The 17,961-nt window shown below is 56.3% G+C and overlaps 2 protein-coding genes across 3 annotated transcripts in view; one reads left to right on the plus strand and one right to left on the minus strand.

Annotated features, from left to right (window-relative positions):
• Positions 1–7,613, plus strand: part of FAM131B (family with sequence similarity 131 member B) — a 7,943-nt gene extending 330 nt beyond the window's left edge. Inside the window, exons 2-7 of one of the 2 annotated variants that reach the window (XM_039243084.1) lie at positions 2,137–2,246; positions 2,606–2,641; positions 2,900–2,993; positions 3,286–3,483; positions 5,842–5,985; positions 6,183–7,613. In XM_039243084.1, coding sequence (XP_039099015.1) covers positions 2,137–2,246; positions 2,606–2,641; positions 2,900–2,993; positions 3,286–3,483; positions 5,842–5,985; positions 6,183–6,655 — 1,055 coding nt within the window. In that variant the 3' untranslated portion in view covers positions 6,656–7,613. Of the gene's footprint in view, positions 1–951; positions 2,247–2,605; positions 2,642–2,899; positions 2,994–3,285; positions 3,484–5,841; positions 5,986–6,182 lie in introns of those variants that run through there. The other variant, XM_039243083.1, reaches the window with a different exon arrangement.
• A 1,636-nt stretch (positions 7,614–9,249) lies between these two features.
• CLCN1 (chloride voltage-gated channel 1) overlaps positions 9,250–17,961 on the minus strand; it is a 32,978-nt gene continuing 24,266 nt past the window's right edge. Inside the window, exons 18-24 of the mRNA XM_039243033.1 lie at positions 16,711–16,955; positions 16,308–16,419; positions 15,902–15,981; positions 15,621–15,659; positions 11,961–12,065; positions 11,784–11,870; positions 9,250–11,286 (exon numbers count right to left, since the gene is read on the minus strand). Of these exons, the coding sequence (XP_039098964.1) occupies positions 10,942–11,286; positions 11,784–11,870; positions 11,961–12,065; positions 15,621–15,659; positions 15,902–15,981; positions 16,308–16,419; positions 16,711–16,955 (1,013 nt within the window). The 3' untranslated portion in view covers positions 9,250–10,941. The remainder of the gene's footprint in view (positions 11,287–11,783; positions 11,871–11,960; positions 12,066–15,620; positions 15,660–15,901; positions 15,982–16,307; positions 16,420–16,710; positions 16,956–17,961) is intronic.

A 17,961-nucleotide genomic window follows, 5' to 3' on the forward strand; every position in this document is an offset into this window, starting at 1 on the left:
CTCCCTCCGCCGCCGCTCTCCCGACGCCCGCGTCCCCTCGCCCGCCGCCTCCGGGCCCTCCGCCTCGGCTCTGCCCTCCCCCGGCGCCTCTCCCCCTCCGTTTCTGGGGCAGCCCCCTTCCGAGGACCCCCGGCCTCCGCCCCGGCCGGAGTCTTTCTCACGCCCCCCCCGCCCCCCACAGCCTCGATCTGGCTTGGTGTTTTGCTCCCACCTCTTTCCCTCTCTGTTGCCTTTTTCTGTCGTTCCTGCCTCCCCCGATTCGCATTGTTCACGTGCATTTTCCCTCCGGGGCGGGGGCGGGATGCGCCTGGTGCCTCGGGGAGGGGAATGGGGTCCACGCCCGGAGAAAATGGGGCCGGGCCGGGCCGGGGCGCAGGGAAGGGACGGGGGGCGCGGGGAGGCGGGGGTTTAGGGGGACGGGCTGGGGTCGGGAGCCGGCTCCCAGGAGGGTGGGGCCGGCCCGTGGAGCCGCGACCTGCACCTGTCGGCGGGGGCTGGCGGGGCGGCGCCGCCTCTTTATTTACCTTGGACTGGGGGCGGGCACGGGCGCTTCCCGAGTCTTCTCTCCCCTCTGCCTCTGCCTCTCTTACACCCCCCGCCCCCCGCCCCACGCACCCACTCCACGCTCACAGCTCAACGAATGAGTCCCACCCTCTCCTCAAACCCCCAATTTTTCCCATTCCAACTCCCCATTTCTCCCGCCTACACGACCCAGTGACCTCAGGCTGAGAGAGTAATTCGTATTATTATTACAAACAAACTCACTCTCCGGAAGCCTGATTTCTCTGAGACCCGGTTTATTTCCATGGATACCCCCTCCTCTGCTTTCACCTCTTCCCGGGGTTCTCTCTCCCCCCCTCCCTGCCCCCCAGGGCTCTGACTCAGCTCTCCCTCCCCTACAAAGGCCACCGCCCCCTCCCCTCTTGCTCTGCCCTTCTCATCCCTCCTTTCCTCTCTGTCCGCCCCATTCCTGCTCTCTACGCCCAGAGGTCCATTTCCTCTTCCCTGCCGGCCACAGCCCCTGGTCTGACCCATCTCCTCACTCCCCTGTAGCCCTGAGGGAGAGGGGCCCGCTTAGGAGGGGCCCGACCTCCTTCCCACCCGTTAACCACAGTCCCTTCTGCACTCGCGGTGGGGATGCGTGCTGAATGCCTCCTCATGCTCAAGACCCCATTCCCTTCACCCCTTCTCTAGAGTGGGCTCCTAACCCCGGATTCAGAGTCACAAAACTCCACGTGCACGAAGGATCTATGAGGTCAAATGCTCCCACCGCTTTGTGGATCCTCGAGCCCCTTTCCAACTGCTCAAGCGGCTCCTGCCCCGCCTCGCCTGCCTCCCTCCCTCCCTCCCGGAGAGGCACCGCCCTGCAACCTGAACAGTTATCATCCTTGGCCCCCAGTTTCCAGCCCTCAAACCCTGTCCACACTTCCCACCGTCTTTTGTCTTCTCTTTGCCTTGAATGTCTATCCTTTTAGTTACTGGTTTAGAAACTCCCCTTCTCTCCTCCTCCGACCCCTCTGCTCCTCTCCTGTCCATCACCTGCCTCCCCAACGGTGAGGGAAGATCACAGCTCGGTCTTGGCTTCCTCTCCTGTCACCATTTCTGGGTGAACACACCCAATTCCTGCCTCTGTCCCCACCACCTCTCCTTCCTGTCAAATTCGTCAGCACCAAGGTACACGCCATGAAGCCCCCATGGAGAGATGCCCGCCCCTAAAGAAGTTCTGCCCTTCTTTGCAGGAACATAATACATGAGAAGCACAGCTCTCTTACTGTCCCTGCAGAAAAAGTCACGGATTCCTCCAGGCAGAATAAAGAACTGTTTTCCTGCTAAAGCCCCACCACAGATCCCCTCCATTTCAACAACAACAAATAAGGCCATATAACACTTTTCTCTGAATGTGCTATTCTTGGTTGAGCTCTAAGGGAGTATTTTGGCTCAGCCTTACAGTGTGTCCCTCCCAAAAAGTTGGGGGAGAGGAGGGCCCGTGCCATCAGAAGGAGCAGCGGCTGGAGGGAAAGGAGGGGTCCGGAGGGGCTGCCCCTGTGTGGGCTCGGCATTCTGAGACCCGGGAGGGGCCTGTGGGCTGGGACCTAGGGAGGCTGAAGCTAGAGCAAGGAACTGTGGTCGCTGCAGGGAATGAGGTGATCGCAGTGGATTGGAAGGGCCTGAAGGATGTCGACCAAATCCACATGGACAGCACCAGCTCGCTGCACGGGAGCAGCCTCCACCGGCCGTCCACCGAGGTGAGGCCCCGTGCCGGCCGCCCCCCTAGCCAGAGGGCTTTAGAAGACCCCAGAGACCATCCTGAGCAAAGCCGCCCGGCTGCCTGATCCCTGAATTCTCTTCCTAAATTCCAAGAGAACATTCTAGACACTCCTTCAGACTGACACTTTTGCAGAACATTTCTCCTCCTCTCCTCAAAACACAGGCCAAATGTTCCACACTGAGATCCTAATTCCCTGTGTTAAGCTAAGGGGAAAAAAAAAAAAACCCTCTCTACTTCACACACTTCTGGAAGTCCCTGGGGTGGGGGCGGGGGTGGGGACTGCTTACATTTCTGGAGGCGCCTGTGATCCCCATTCCTTTTCCTCTCTCCTCACAGCAAACCCGAACTGATTTCTCCTGGGATGGCATCAATGTGAGTGCACCCCCCCCAAACGGCCTCCCTATTTCCCCGAGCTCCTCTCTCTCATGTTCTCCCTTAGATTGGCCACAGACCACAGCTGTTCTAGGTTCCCTGTTACCTGCCATGCTTTTCAAGGGCAGCTGGGGGATGAGCATCCGTGGGACTCCTGGGTGTAAGGAATGGTTCCCTCATCGTCAGCCCTGGCTCAGACCCTTCCTCCTGGAAACCATGAACTCTCCTCTGCCCCTCCTCCCACATTCTCCATCCCAGCTCTCCATGGAGGACACCACTTCCATTCTTCCGAAGCTTAAGCGAAACTCTAATGCCTATGGCATCGGGGCCCTGGCCAAGTCATCGTTCTCAGGTGAGACTCCCGAGCTGGGGACGCATCCAGAGAGGAGAATCCCCACATACTCCCGGTCTCGGTCTCCTTGCTCCTTCAGGCCTAAAGAAGACTCCCCACCCTTGACCTATTTGCCCTTTCCTTCAAACCCTCCTGTCCAAGTTAGCTCTCATGGGGAGTCCGGGGGGATCCCTTTCCCCGTTGGATGGAGTCCCATGGGACTCGGGTAGGGACACGGGGTAGGTCTTGTATGGTGTGCTGTGATATCTTGATGTGATATTCTGGAGGATGTGGGGAATGTCTGGCCCTTCAGGGATTTCTCGCAGCATGAAGGACCACGTGACGAAGCCCACAGCCATGGGGCAAGGCCGGGTGGCCCACATGATCGAGTGGCAGGGCTGGGGGAAGACACCAGCCGTTCAGCCACAACACAGCCACGAGGCGGTGCGCAGGGATACCGATGCCTACTCCGACCTCAGCGATGGCGAGAAGGAGGCGCGTTTCCTAGCAGGTACTTATTCTTGGGACCCTCAAGAGACACGTCTTCAGGATGGCCAGAGACTGACCTTCCAACCTGACGCCCTCTGGCAGGACTTGCTCTATCCATATCATGACCGTGAGACTGAATTTCCCAATCAGCTCTGATTTCAGGCACTTGGACTTAATTGATTTGGATAAGGGTCCTCAAACGTATTTTCAGTATCGTCTCAGAAGTTAAGGAGAATGACCTGGGATTGTGGGCCCACCGGTTCCAGATCGCCTTCTCTTCTACGTGGGAGGGCTGTCGGCACTGGACAGAAAGGCAGGGGCCTCTGACTCTGAAGGTCTCTCCTTTCTACCCATGTTCTTTGTTTTAGTTTTCCGTTTCTTTTTTTTTCCCTTTTGAGAGAGAAAGAGGGGTGGGAAAGCAGATGAGAGCAGGGTAGAGGGGCAGAGGGGGAGAGAGAGAATCCCAAGCAGGCTCCACGCTCGGTGCGGAGCCTGACGCAGGGCTCCATCCCACAACCCTGGGATCATAGCCTGAGCCGAAATCCAGAGTCAGACGCTCAACTGACTGAACCATTCAGGGCCCCCTCTATCCATGGTTCTTGAGGAAAAAGAAGAACAGGCTGTGGGGATCCCTTCTAGCCTTTGCCCTTCAGCACATTCTAGTAGTGGACTCCCTTACTCGGTGCATTACTTGTGACAACCACTAGAAGGTCAAGGGGCCTGGGTGAGGAGAGGGCGGTATACAGTAGAGGTTTCTTTCCCTGTAAGACAGGCATATAGCATATCTGCAATGGTGGCCAAGCCCCTCTAACACATCTCAATAAGATATGTAGGAAGAATAACATCCAGAAGAGAAGCGAGGTATCTCTGTGTTGGTGGTATGGATGGTGGAAGAACAATCTGTGTGGGGAGGAGCCAGACATGTAGTGGGTAGGGAGTAGTTTCGGGCAGCTGGCAATGTAAACTTCAACTTAGGACTTGGACTAGAAAGGGGTCTCCCCAGTTTGCCCATCCTCCTTAGTCTACACCCCCTCCCTTCTCCTTCCAATTTCTTGAACTTTCTGCTTTTTTTTAAATTTTTGGGAGTACACACACGTGGGGGGGGAGGGGCAGAGAGAGAGGGAGAGAGAGAATTCCAAGTGGACTCCATGCTGTCAGGGCAGAGCCTGATACGGGGCTCAATCCCACAAATGGTGAGATCGTGACCTGAGACTAAATCAAGAGTTGGACACCCAACCGACTGAGCCACCCAGGTACCCCTCTTGACCTTTCCATTTGATACTACTGTGGACCTACAAGCCCATGGTGCTCCCTTGGGGATTCTCTGTTGAAATCGAACCCTCTCATTTAAATTCCTCTGTCTTTGACTATCTAGTACTAGCTAACATTCTTAAAACCTTCCAAAGATAAACTTCTGGAAATTCCTCATTTCATTCCCTTTGGATATCTTACCGGAAGACCCCTAACTCTAGGAATTCTTTTTTTTAAGTTTATTTTTTGGATGGGGAGGGGGGGAGAATGAGTGGGAGAAGGGCAGAGAGAGAGGGAGACAGAATATCCTAAGCAGGTTCCATGATCAGCCCAGAACCCAACATGGGGCTTGATCTCACAACTGTGAAGTCATGAGCTGAGCCAAAATCAAGAGTCAGTCGCTTAACCAACCGAGCCACCCAGGCACCCCAACTCTAGGAATTCTTTTTTTTTTTTTTTTTAATATTTTTATTTATATCTAGGAGAGAGAGAGAGCATGAGCAGGGGAGGGTCAGAGAGAGAGGGAGTCACAGACTGAAACAGGCTCCAGGCTCTGAGCTGGCAGTCAGCACAGAGCCCGACGCGGGGCTCGAACCCGCGAACCGTGAGATCATGACCTAAGCGAAAGTCGACGCTCAACCGACTAAGCCACCCAGGCGCCCCTAGGAATTCTTAATCTGATCTTCTGGGAAATCTCATGAGGTTTGCCCTATTTGGGAGTGTATGCAGTCTGTGCTGTCCAATACAGTGGCTACTGGCCACATGGTGGCTACTGAGAATTTGAAATGTGGCCAGTCTGAATGGAGACACGCAATCAGTATAAAATACCCACTGGATTTCAAAGACTCGTATGAATAAAATACTGTAAACAATCTCATTAATAATTTTTATACAGATTAAGAGTTGAAAGATAATCTAATATATTGGGTTAAATAAGATATATTATAAAAATTAATTTCGCCTGTTTTTTTTAAAGTGCCTTTTCTGTGTCTACTAGAACATTTGAAGTTACAAAAGTGGCTTGCGTTATATTTCTATTGAACAGCGCTGCCTCAGTGTCCCCCTACCCCATGCATGTGTCTAAGGGCTCCTGGAGGTATCTTGTGCCAAGACACAGTGCTTCTCCTAGGTGTCATGGAGCAGTTTGCCATCTCCGAGGCCACACTCATGGCCTGGTCTTCCATGGATGGTGAGGACATGAGCGTCAACTCCGCCCAGGAGCCATTGGGCTGCAACTACAGCGACAACTACCAGGAGCTGATGGAGAGTCAAGGTGAGAGATGGTTCCTCCCAGGCCTTAGAGGCCTCCCCTGCCATCTAGGCTACCTCTGTCCATCTCTGTTCTTCTGAGCCTTTCCGTTCATCTCAGCTTTCCTACTCTCCTCCCCACTGTCTCCCTCTCATCCTTTGGATGTTGTTACCGCCTTTGACGTTCTGTAACCCTGCCGACTTCCATGCTTCTCTTTACAGATGCCCTTGCTCAAGCTCCCCTGGATGGATGGCCTCACTCCTACGTGTCCCAGGGCATGTACTGTCTGGGGTCATCAGATGCCTGGGAAGCCAGCGACCAGTCCCTCATTGCCTCTCCGGCCACAGGATCCTATCTTGGCCCTGCTTTTGATGACTCGCAGCCTAGCTTGCACGAAATGGGGCCTTCCCAGCATGCTTCCGGATACTCTGCTCAGGAGCCGCCACCTTTGCTGGGGGCAGACACTGACTGGGCCCAGGGGGTGGGTGGAGCGGACCTGGCTAGGGGCCCTGCTGAGGAGGAGAAGCGGCCGCTGGCCCCCGAGGAGGAAGAGGATGCGGGATGCCGGGACCTGGAGTCACTTTCCCCACGAGAAGACCCCGAGATGTCCACTGCTCTCAGCCGGAAGGTTTCCGATGTCACGTCCTCAGGTGTGCAGTCCTTTGATGAGGAGGAGGGCGAGGCTAACAACTAGCTTCCACCCACTCCACGCCCAGCCTTCCACTCCTGGCTGAGGGGCCTGGCTGCAACAACACCCTCCCTTCCCCCAGCAGTACAGCTGAAACCCGGGCAGAAGACCACGAGGAGCCCAGGAGTTGCCTGTCTTCGCCAGGAGAATGGAGAAGCCAAGGTGGGATTTTATCCAGGCACATGCTGTAGACACCACAGGTCCGGGAACTGCGGCCCAGGCTACCAGATGGCCGTGAACTTTGCTTGGCTGCAGGCTTCTGGGTCTGGGGGGATGAAGCTGCAGTGTGTCTCCAGGACAGGAGCCCAGAGCGCCTTGTAGCCGTCGACGGGGATCTCAGCTCTTCACGCTCTGATTCGTCTTCCAGGAGCTTTGACTGTGGCTGTGGGAATGCCTCCTCTCTCCATGTCACTCCTGCTTTTCCCCGACTCTGCGTTTTCTCTGGCTGTGGCCCCAGCTCAGCCCCACCATGAGGAACGGACCTCGGGGGTTATCGGTATGGCTCGACGGGCACAGGGGAACCCACCGAAAGCTACACGTGCTCAGAGGGTGGAGTCTGCCCTCAGTGAAAACTGGCTTATGAGATCAGGAGTCACGGGGGAGGTACGTGTGGCAGCTGGAACGCACAAGGACTCAAGCACGATTCTTTACATCAAGCCTGCCCACAGACCAGAAGGTCCCCGAAGAGACCAGGAACAAACATGGCCACCTGTTGTGGCGTCTGGACTGTCCCACGGCTGGAAGGAGGATCCGAGGATCCGGGAAGGGGCCCGGCTGGGGCTGGCTGCTCCAGCTCTTGCTTCCCTTTTCTGCCTTCTTCTGTCTCCTGCTCTGGGAGCCCTGGCCCTGAGGGGGGGACATGGAATGCAGGTGTCCTGGCCCAACGGGGAAGCATGAGGGCTGTGTCTCCCTCCATCCCCCCTCTGATTCTCTGGAGCTGTTTACACTTTTCTCTTTGCCTTTTCTACATTTTTATAACTTCTTGGGGACTCAGGGTTGAGTGGGGTGGAGGGCAGAGTCCGGTGCTGCCAGGCCCCGGCCAGAGGGGGCTGTTGGCTCAGGAGCAGCGTGGGCAGGCGGCTCCTTCGCCCCTTCTTCTGGGCTCCCAGGACTCCAAAGGGGGCCTCACAGGTGTTCTCGCTCCCTCCCCAGGCCTCCTGTGGAGGAACAGAGGAGAATCAGAGTATTCTTCCTTCCTTTCTGGACGGGGACAGCGAGGCGTACGCCCCTGGAATGGCTCGCTCTCCCACACCCAGTTCCCGCCACGGTGGGGACCTCTGCGCGGCGCCTCCGAGAGAGATCCTGACGGCGGGGCCGGGGTAGAGCAAAGGACACGGCAGCTGTGGACTGGACGGCACACTGCCCTGCCCGCTGCAGTGGCCCCGGGACAGTCTGGGTAGGGGAGAGGAGCTGAGAGCTTCCTCGTTGCCTTTCCTCGCGGCCGACTAAGGCTCCGGGTCCAAGGCCAGGTGTCCTACCCAGAGTTTGTCAGGGCTCCTACCACTTTCTCCTCTGCCAGGAAGGGAGCACCGTCCCGGACCCTGGACAGAACTCCCCCCCCCCCCCCCCCCCCCCCGCCCCAGACTTCTATTTCTTTGGAATGAGGAGGTTGAGAGTCGGGGTGTTTCTGTCCATCCATGACCCCACCCCCGTGGAGTTCGCACTTCCATCTGTCTGTGCTCCTAAAATGCAGCCGAGGACAGGGGCCCGTGTCTTCCGGGGGGAGGGAGAATGGCTTTCCTGGGCTTGGTCCTTGGAGGACCCAGGACTGGGCATGGTGAGCACAGGGAGGCGAAGTCACCTTCTCCACGGCTGTCGCAGCTGAAGGCCTCTCGTGTGTTTGGGAACGTGGCCTGAGCCACGAGCTCCGGGAAGTGCGCCCTTGCCGCCCAGCCCTCACGCTGGACTCTGCCGCAGGCCCTCGGGGCTTTGCATGCTCTCGGGTCCCCGGGTCCCCGGGTCCTCGCCTTGTACCACCTGCGGTCTCAGTTCACCAACTTCCCCTCTGAGCCTCACCCCCTTTGTGCCTATGGTCTGCCCCCCTCGCCCGGACCGGGGCGGCCACCCAGTCCAGCGGGTCTGTTGGATGCAGGTCCTGTTCGCTCAGGGCCCGTGGGGTTGGGAGAGGTGGACTGAAGTCACGTTCTCCCCTCCCTCCCTTCCTCCCCCCTCCACTGAAGAAGCCAAATGGTCCCTGAAACAGTGGCCGAAACTGGGAGGGAGTCCAGCAGACTTGACGCCAGGAGGGGGCTTGCTGGCCAGAGGTCTGGTGGGGGCCTGCATTTCCCGCCCTGAAGAGGGAGAAGAACCAAGGAGCTGCCCTGGGACCCTCTCAGGACTCTGGTGGAGGGGGAACTGCCTCTCCGGTGCTGGGGGCAGGGTGCATGGGGTTCGCTTATAGCCTATTCTAGGGGGAGGGGAGGGGCATGTGCAGGAAGAGGCTGTGGGGGGTGGGGTGGGGGGGGGTTGCTTTTCCTTTGGGGTTAAAGGCTGTGCAGCACGTTTTACAACAGTCCCGGAACAGGGCTGTTTTTATATTCTCGTGAATGAAACTGCTCTTGCTAAATGATTTTCCTTGGGGGGGGGGGGGGAGCACTTTCATTTTCAAATCACTTTATTAAAGAAAAACCCAAATCTCCCATTCCTCCCCTTCCACTGTCCCCGCCTTCCTTCTTGCCCCTCTGCTGAGGGGGGGCTCTTGGTGAATGAGTGTATGCCCTTCTCTTTGCCCCCACTTCTACATCCCATACTGTGTCTTCCAGGTCTGGGAAATTATCCATTTTTATGGCCAGTCTTAGCATGTTTTCTTAATGTGACATTCTCACCCCAGGCCCAAGAGAGATTCTATGACATATATTACAGAGAGAATTATATATAAATATATATAAATATTATAGATTATTTACACATGGGCTCGGCTCAGATGCCCACTGCCAACCCTCTCCCCAGGCTGCTGCTGCTCTCTCTCTCTCTCTCTCTCTCTTTCGCTCTCGCGGCCTGGGGAGGTGGAAGGGACGTGGTGTTGCAGAGGGCTACAGGCTGTGTTCAGTGGCACTAAACAGACTGTGGTGGCACCTGTGACTATGAGTGTCTTATTTGGGGGATGATGGAGACTGGGCACAGAGGAGGGGAAGGAGGAGCAAGTAAAGGGGACAAGATCGGAGAACCAGACAAGGCATAACCGGAGGGAGGGAAGGAGGGAGTGGGGATAGCCTGGGATGTGGAGGCTCAGCGCACCCAAGACCACTTTATAGAAAGACAGGCTAACAGCAACCGTGTTGCTGATCTGGGGAGGATACAGATCTGACTTCCCCAGCGTGGGAAGCATCAAAGACGTCTGCCATCTTGACTTTGAACCCTCCTCTCTCCACGTCTAGAAGAGGAACACAAAGAGCCAGTCTAACGGCTGGTTTTGAGTGACCAGAGCCCTGGCTGCCCTGAGCCTTGGTTCCGGAGGGCAGAAGCCACAGCCACAGCAGCTGGAGGGCACAGCTGACCCTTGGGCAGGACGGATCAATGATGGCAGGGGGGAGGAGCATGTATTTTCCAGGGAGAGACCTGGAAACTGGAGGGTGAGGAGGCTGTGGTGTGGGACAGATTCTGCCTGAAGGAGGTGTGGGTGACCCTGCTTCCTCCACAGACACCTTTTCTCTGTCAGCCTGCTCCTCCTTTACCCACATGGCACTGCTGAAGTCTGAGGCAAAGGAGGGGCCCTGGGACCCGCCTTTCAGTGGGAGCCAGGAAGGGGTGCCGTGGGGTGGCGCAAATTTCAAGGAGTGGGTGTGAGCCCGTGGGAGAACGGGGTGGGGGGCTCTGAGGAGGGGTGCGACAGTTCTCAAGTGTGTTCCGGGCCATCCGTCCACCAGGCATGAGGGGCTCCCGTCTCCTCCACAGGCCGCCGTCCTTGTGGGTCCCCGTGGAGACTGGCAGACGCATAGGCAGAGCCAGGAAGGTGCTGGAACAAGAACAGCAGCGGGCTCCCAGGGGATAAGGGGGGCCTGGGCGACACGGGGTGTGTGCCGCCCATTCAGCAGGCAGCCGGGGAGCCCCACGCACCGGCAGGCCCTTCCCTGGGGTGAGAAGCCCCTGCCTGCCTGTCTGGATGGGGGGACACGGCCTAGATAACTGATCAAGGCCGCTCTCTGCGCAAGGAGCCCTCCTCCAAGACTATCACCGTCCCATTTAAAAATCCCCAGGAGGGGGCAGGACATGGGCGCGGTGCCTCCGGCCTCGGACGGACCCTCGCCCGCACGCAGCAGCCCGGGCCGCGGCCTCTGGACGGTCGGCGCGAGTCACAGGATCAGCTCGTCCTCGTCCTCCTCGTCGCTGGACCGCAGGCTGGGGCCCTGCAGGATGTCAGCCAGCTCCTCTTCCAGCCCCGCGCTGCCCACCAGCTCCAGCTCCTCCAGCTCGCCCTCCGCCTGGGCCGGGGCCCCGGAGAGAGCGCGTTCCGGGGAGGCGGGGGCCCCCTCCGCGGGCCCGGCAGCCGCGGCTCCGTCCGCGGGCAGGCTCCAGGCGTCGGGGGGCGGGGGCGGGCCCCCGGGGTTCTTCCGGACCGTCGTCGTGTTCCGGAAGCTGGCCAGGGGCGGGCGGAGCTGCACCCCGGACTCGGTGTGGCCTTCGATGGCCTTCTGCAGCTGCGGGGAGAGGGCGAGCGGGTGCACGACCGACCGGGAGGAGGGCGAGGACGGGGCCGGTGAGAGAAACCGGTGCGAGAGAACAGACCGCAGCAGGAGGAGGCCCAGGAGCGGGGAGGCAGGGGAAGGGGCCCGCGGAGCCGCGAGTCTTGGCCCCTCTGGCCAGACCCCCTCCTAGTGACCCTCAGGCCTCCTTCAGCCACGTCCCACCCCGTCCCAGGTTCCCACGGCCCTCCCCAGAGCGCGCACACGAACCGGGACTCACGCCCTGACCCCTCATCCCAACCCAGGCAGGGGAAGTCCACGAAGACCCTGGGAGGCGGTCCTGCCCACCTGCCCCTTGCTCCGTCCACACCCTCCAATCTCCCCGTGAGAAACAGAGAGGGAAGTCTGCGGGAACCCCCCCCCCGAATGTCAAGCCATCCCCTCCCCACCCGCACCCCCTCATGCTGTGCCCATCTTCCTCCTGCGGCTCCGATGGGACACGTCACTCTTACCTCCTCCAACGCCAGCACGCCCCTGAGCTTCCCCATGCTGGTCACGTAAGCAAGGTGGAGGCCAAGGAGCGAGAAGAGCGTGTGGGTCTGCGGGGAGAGAGCTGCCCGTCAGTGCGGGGCTGCCCCACACCTCCCCTGCCCTCGGCGGCCCCCAGCAGTCGGGGGGCAAGGACTCACCTTGTGCAGAGACGTCTGCTCCACCAGCTGGAAGGGAGACTGGTCGATGCAGCAGTAGTCAAAACACACGGGCTGGCTCAGCTGCTCCTGCTCCCAGGCCTCAATCTGTGGGGCAGGGTAGGGCCGTCGCTCCGCATCCCGGAGCCCCCTTCGGCCTCCGGTCTGCAGCTGGACCCCAAACAGCCCTCCCAGGCAGCCCAGACCATGAAATATGTGATGCGGTGTCACAGACACCCCATCCCCCCCATCACTAGACCTCCTTTCCTGCCAGGGGCTGCACCCTCTCCTCCCTCATCAGGCCCCACATCACTTCAGTCTCAGGCGCTTAGAGCACCTCTCTGTCTTCTTGTCCTCTACTCCCCCACCCTCCCTGCCCCCTGTGCCCCAAACATTTGGTGTTTCCAACCCATCTGCCCAGTCTTATTTTCCACCACTCCTGTGATGCCCATTGCTCAGTAAAAGCAGCCGTGCCTTCCCAAACCCGCATTTGCTGTTCTCGCCCCCTGGACTCCCCCACCCTGTATTGCACACAGCTCTCCCAACCACCCAGGAGCAGGCTTTTCAATTCCTATAGCACATTGCTGGTCCCTCCTTTACAGATATGACATGGATCGCGCTGAATCTTTTATTGGCATTTGTCTTACCTCTGCCTACAGGACACAGATGAGGACATTAACTCTATTTCTTTAATGTTTATTTATTTTTTAGAGAGAGACCGCACAAGCAGGGGAGGGGTAGAGAGAGAGGCAGACACAGAATCTGAAGCAGGTTCCAGGCTCTGAGCTGTCAGCACAGAGCCCTACGTGGGGCTTGAACTCACAAACCGAGACATCATGACCTGAGCTGAAGTCCCACGTTTAACTGACTGAGCCACCCAGGTGTTCCTACTCTTTTTTTTTTTTTAATGTTTATTTATTTTTGAGAGACACAGTGGAAGCAGGGGAGAGGCAGAAAGAGAGGGGGACAGAGAATCTGAAGTGAAGCGGGCTCTGTGCTGACAGCAGCGAGCGAGGCTCAAACCCAGGAACCGCAATATCATGACCTGAGCTGAAGATGGCTGCTCAGCCAACTGGGCCACCCAGGTGCCCCGGATGTGAACTCTTAGGAGTGTTACGTGCAGGTACCCACTGCGCGTGCAGAAACTAGCACATTCGCATTGTGGGGACTATTTGCTGGGCATGAAGATGTGACTGGCTAGAGTAAAACCATTTTTGTTTTGTTTTGTCTATCACAGAAGCATTAAGGCACGAAGGCCTTAATCTCCTCTTGATTTCAGATGCACACACCCAAATCCCCAAGATTCCAAATAATCCAGGAGAGCTCTGACTTTCATAACGGAATCTAAAATTTCCCGAAATGTCTTTTCAGTCAGCACCCTCTGATCTCTGTACTACTTCATTTTTCTGTCTGTCCAAGTCCCCATGTGTCAAGCTCCGGAGAAGGTCTCCGAAGGCCACGTCCCGGTTCCTGTGCCTGGTGGACAGTCCGCGGTGGCGTGCTGTCCATCTGTCCCTCCCTGGTTGTTCTGGACTGCCACCACACCTCCTCCAGTCCTCCCCTTTCCTGAGGAGAGGTTCACACAGGGTTTGGCTCATCCTCACAGCACAGGATAGATGACCGCTTAGCAGGTGTGCTGGAGACAGGATTTATTTGTAGGGCTCGTGCCAACCCTGCTTTGGTTGATCCTGTCCTCCTGGATCTTTCTACGGTCATTGCCTGCCTTCCCTGGTTCCATTCTTGTCTTCCGTTAAGGAACAACGGTAACAGAACCGTTTCCAGCGTACATGCACCAGCACTTCCTCTGTGCCAAGCATTATTCGGGTGGCTGTACGTGTCTTCACTCATGGGATCCTCTCCAACGACCTATCATTATCTCATTTTACAGATGAGGAGATAGAGGCACAGGGTACGTAAGCGTCCGCCCAAGACGACACAGAGGAAGAGCTGGGCTTCCGACCTTGACTGCTGATCACGTTCCAGGAACCCCAGCTTGTGTCCAAGGGGCAGGGGAATCTCTGCTTTGGGGTCTGACCTGTCCCACTACTTTCAGAGGCTCAGCCCCGGTAACAAACCGGGGCTCTGTGTGTACCCTTAACAGAGGAGTAGATAAACGTGACCTCTGGCGACCTGACAGTGAATTCTTCCACTCTTCCCATAGGTATCACCTTGATATTGCCAAGGGTGCCTTCTTGATCTCATCTGAAAACCATGTTCAAAATATCCTGAATTTTTACTCCTATGGATCTTATCCTTCTAGAATGGCCCAGTGGGTCATGTGGGAGTTTACATCCCTAAAGTCTTCTTTGGGAAAGACATCAGCTAAAAATACATGCTTCCTTTTTACCCCTGGTGGTGCTTTATTGCCAGTGGTCATTAAATAGCCTCACTGATCAACTAGCTAGCTTTCCCACTGGAGTACTTTTTAAGAGTATTATCACTGGTTTTGAACTTGAGCAAAGCCCTCCTCAACCACAGTCACGACCCATCGTTTTCCTGCTTGGGGGCAGAAGCTGCAGCTGTTCCCTTTGCTCTGTGCTCATTGAGTCCATTTGTCCACAAGGCATTGATCAGAAGGGTGTGTGTTTTGAGGGGTGACAAGGAGAGAAGGGACAGACTTCTCTCCTCTCCTGTGACGCCCCATGCCCTCCTCCATTTAGCTTGGACCGACCAAGAAGATGTTTACTTTAGGGGCGCCTGAGTGGCTCGTCAGTTAAGCGTCCAGCTCTTGATTTCGGCTCAGGTCATGATCTCACGGTTTGTGAGACTGAGCCCCGTGTCGGCTCTGCACTAACAGCGCGGAACCCTCTTGGGAGTCTCTCTCTGCCCTCCTCAAAATAAATAAACTTTATTTAAAAAAGATGCTTATTTTCGAATAATATCCATTACGGTTGTCATCTATAGGCTTTCAAAGCTCTTCCATTTCAGCTCCGTGGTGGGCCTGCCTTCTTTCACTAAGTGGAATGGCGGCTACTGGTCCCTGTGGTATTTCTGCAACCCCAGGGTCTGTTTCGACCGGAATGGCCCGGCTGCTTGCTCCAGATCATCGCTCCCTGGCTGTCCGCTCCTCAGGACCAGGCCTATTCAGGGCTAGATTTTCTCTCTCACAGACTCAGTAACTACCTTTTTAAGGAAATAGGTGTTTGTCCCAGTGGGGCACTGCTGTCAGTGTCTGCCCTGGGTTTTCAGTTTTTTCCAGGCTTGTTTCCTGGCATTTTCTAGTAGTCCACCACCTCAGGGCCCTGACCAAGCCAGCATCGTCACCTCCAGCAGGCATGGAGTTTAGCTTCCATGCCGTTCTTCTGCATGGCATGTGCGACGGCTGGCTGCCTGGCGCTTCAGGTGAAGCTCATGCTTCCTACACAGCATCTGCCTGGCCCAAATATCCCTAATGTCTAAATGTTAAAAGATCTTAAGACTCATCTGAGTACTACGGTTCCATCCGTGCATAGAGGCTCAAAACTTCCTTCTCCTGATCCCTCTGAGAAGGCCCACCTCTGAGCGACGCGCCCAGCCCTCCCTCCATAGTCATATCTCATTCCCAACCTCTCACAACGCTTTCTGGCCTAGACTCGCATCTTCTTACAACAACACGATGAACAAAGTGAGCAATGTCTTCATCTGACAGAACAGCCCACCCCAGGTTCTTGCTGTTTCTCTTACCTCTTCAGGTGACATGGTGTCCACCAAATCCGTTAACTCCTAGAGAAGAAAGACATAGGTGTAAGTTCTTTCCCTTTTCATGGCGATTATGAGTCCGTTGGCCATGAGTCATCTCTCGCAGGCCACGGCCACAGATGGCTGCCTTCCTACTCATGGTTCCTTCCATATGCACCTTCTCCTTGGTGGGCCCTCCTCCCTTCTGCCTCGCAGACCATGGATGTCTCAGTCCGCAGAGGCTCGCCCCTTTCCCTGTCCACCCTCCACGACACATCTGTTCTCACCTGGGTTGTTTTCTTCTTCATGGGGCGAGGCCTGCCCAGTAAGCAGCGCAGCAGGGACCGGAAGACAGAGGGTCTTTGACCTGAGAGGAGTGATAAGTGGATAGAAACGGAAACAAACAGTATATGCCCTGGGAGGAAATGGCCGGCTAGGGGACTCCCGAGGGGCCCCTGACACTTGGCCAAACAGGGTACTTCCAGATGCGTCACCTCCACGGACACCCTTTCTCCTACCCTCCTAAACCAGCCCTTGCCCAGACTCCCTGGGATGGTGATATGGAGACTCAACGAGTCGGAATCCCTTCCCGCCCTCCCCTGCCCTCACCCCTCCTTATGGTGGCAGCCGTTAGGTTGAGGAGAGCCCAGAGAGAGCAGGTGTGATGTGGGTGCATGCTGGGAGAATCTTCACCTGCAGGCTCCGGGGCTTCTGGCTGCTGTTTGTGGCTGGGCAGGGGCCCATTGGGCTCTTCGGGGGACAGCGGAGCAGCAGGAAAGGGGTGAGGAGCAGGGAGAGGAGGCAGCTGAAAGGAACAGTGAAAATCCTCAGTCCTGGGAAAGAGGCTGCCCAGCACTTTCCTCCCCTTGTCAGCATGCGTGCTGGGAAGTCCCTCTACCTCCTTCTCCCCGTTCAGAATTCCTGTGTCCCTTTGGATTCTCATTGGTACCATCACCTGCAGCCTTCAGCCCTTCACCTCCCTCAGCCCCTGGCCCCCAGGGACACTGGTCCCTTTGACCTTCTCCGTGATCGGCACCTCCTCTCTTTCCCCTGGCCCACTCTATCGGCTCCGCCAGCCCTATCCCTGCCTGGTCACCTCGGGCTTCCCAGAGAGGTCCTCATCTTCATCCTCATCCACGAAGGCAAAGGACTCCCTCCGGGCCTCAGGCGGGAGGCCTCGGTGCCCGCCGCCAGCGGGCCGTGCCTTTCCGTCGTAAGGCAGCTCGGACAGCTTCCTGGCCATGTCCTGGGCTGCCCGCAGCCTCCGCTCAGGGCTCAGGTGGCGCTGCAGGAGGGACTGCAGCTCTGACCGCTCCACGGAGCCCAGCAGGATCATGGAGTCTAGGGGAGAGCAGAGCGCAGGCTGAGGGCCAGCTGGGGTCCACTCCCTGCTCTGCCCTGCTCAGCAGGACACACAGGATGGAGTCCCGGACACAAGCCCAGCACCCCTGCTTCTTTTTCCAGCTCTTACCTTCTCTTCCTGAAAACTCACTTCAAACATCTTCCAGGACTGACCTCCCCCAGACCCTTTCATTTCACTCATTCAGCACTTAGAGACTCAGCTGATAGCATAGGAGTTCGTGTTAATGTGTACTTATTCTGATGCAGCCCTTCATTATACAGGCTGTTTGTAAATAGGTGAACTTGGTATCAAAATAGCTAATCAACCCTGTTCTCCAAAAAAAAAAAAAAGAGAGAGAGAGAGAGAGAAACTTTTAAAGCCATTTACATGGGCTGAGATGTGAATGCACTTTGGAAGAAGTCTACAAGGATTACAAGGATATCTGCTGTTTAATCACTTAAAGACTCTGGGTTCTTCTAGGATATAAACAAAATGCCTACTTTTCCTAGGAAGATGTTTCATATATGGAAATTTCTGCTACCATAATTAACCTTTTCATTAAATTATAAGCCCATAAAACTGCAGCAGTGTTATTAAGATAAATCTTACCATTAAGTCTTTGTCATTATTATGAAAACCCTGCATCTCATTGGCTGTACCCAGGCTCCAATGAAAAGCCACTGCTTTAGAGGCCACTTTAAAAGTATTTGGGGGCCGCCTGCGTGGCTCAGTCGGTTGGGCATCTGAGTTCGGCTCAGGTTATGATCTCACATTTGTGAGTTAGAGCTAGCCCCACATCGGGCTCTGTGCTGACAGCTAAGAGCCTAGAGCCTGCTTCAGATTCTGCATCCCTCTCTCTATGTCCCTCCCCAACTCGCAATCTGCCTTTCCCTCCCTCTCTCTCTCTTCAAAAATAAACAAACGTTAAAAAAAAGTATTTGGGATTTGGGGAAAATATTAAAATGAATCTAACCTGAACAATTTGGATACTCTGATTATCTGAAA

This window comes from Hyaena hyaena, unplaced genomic scaffold (genome assembly GCF_003009895.1).
Source record: "Hyaena hyaena isolate Hyena2069 unplaced genomic scaffold, ASM300989v1 scaffold_220, whole genome shotgun sequence".
NCBI lineage: Eukaryota > Metazoa > Chordata > Mammalia > Carnivora > Hyaenidae > Hyaena > Hyaena hyaena.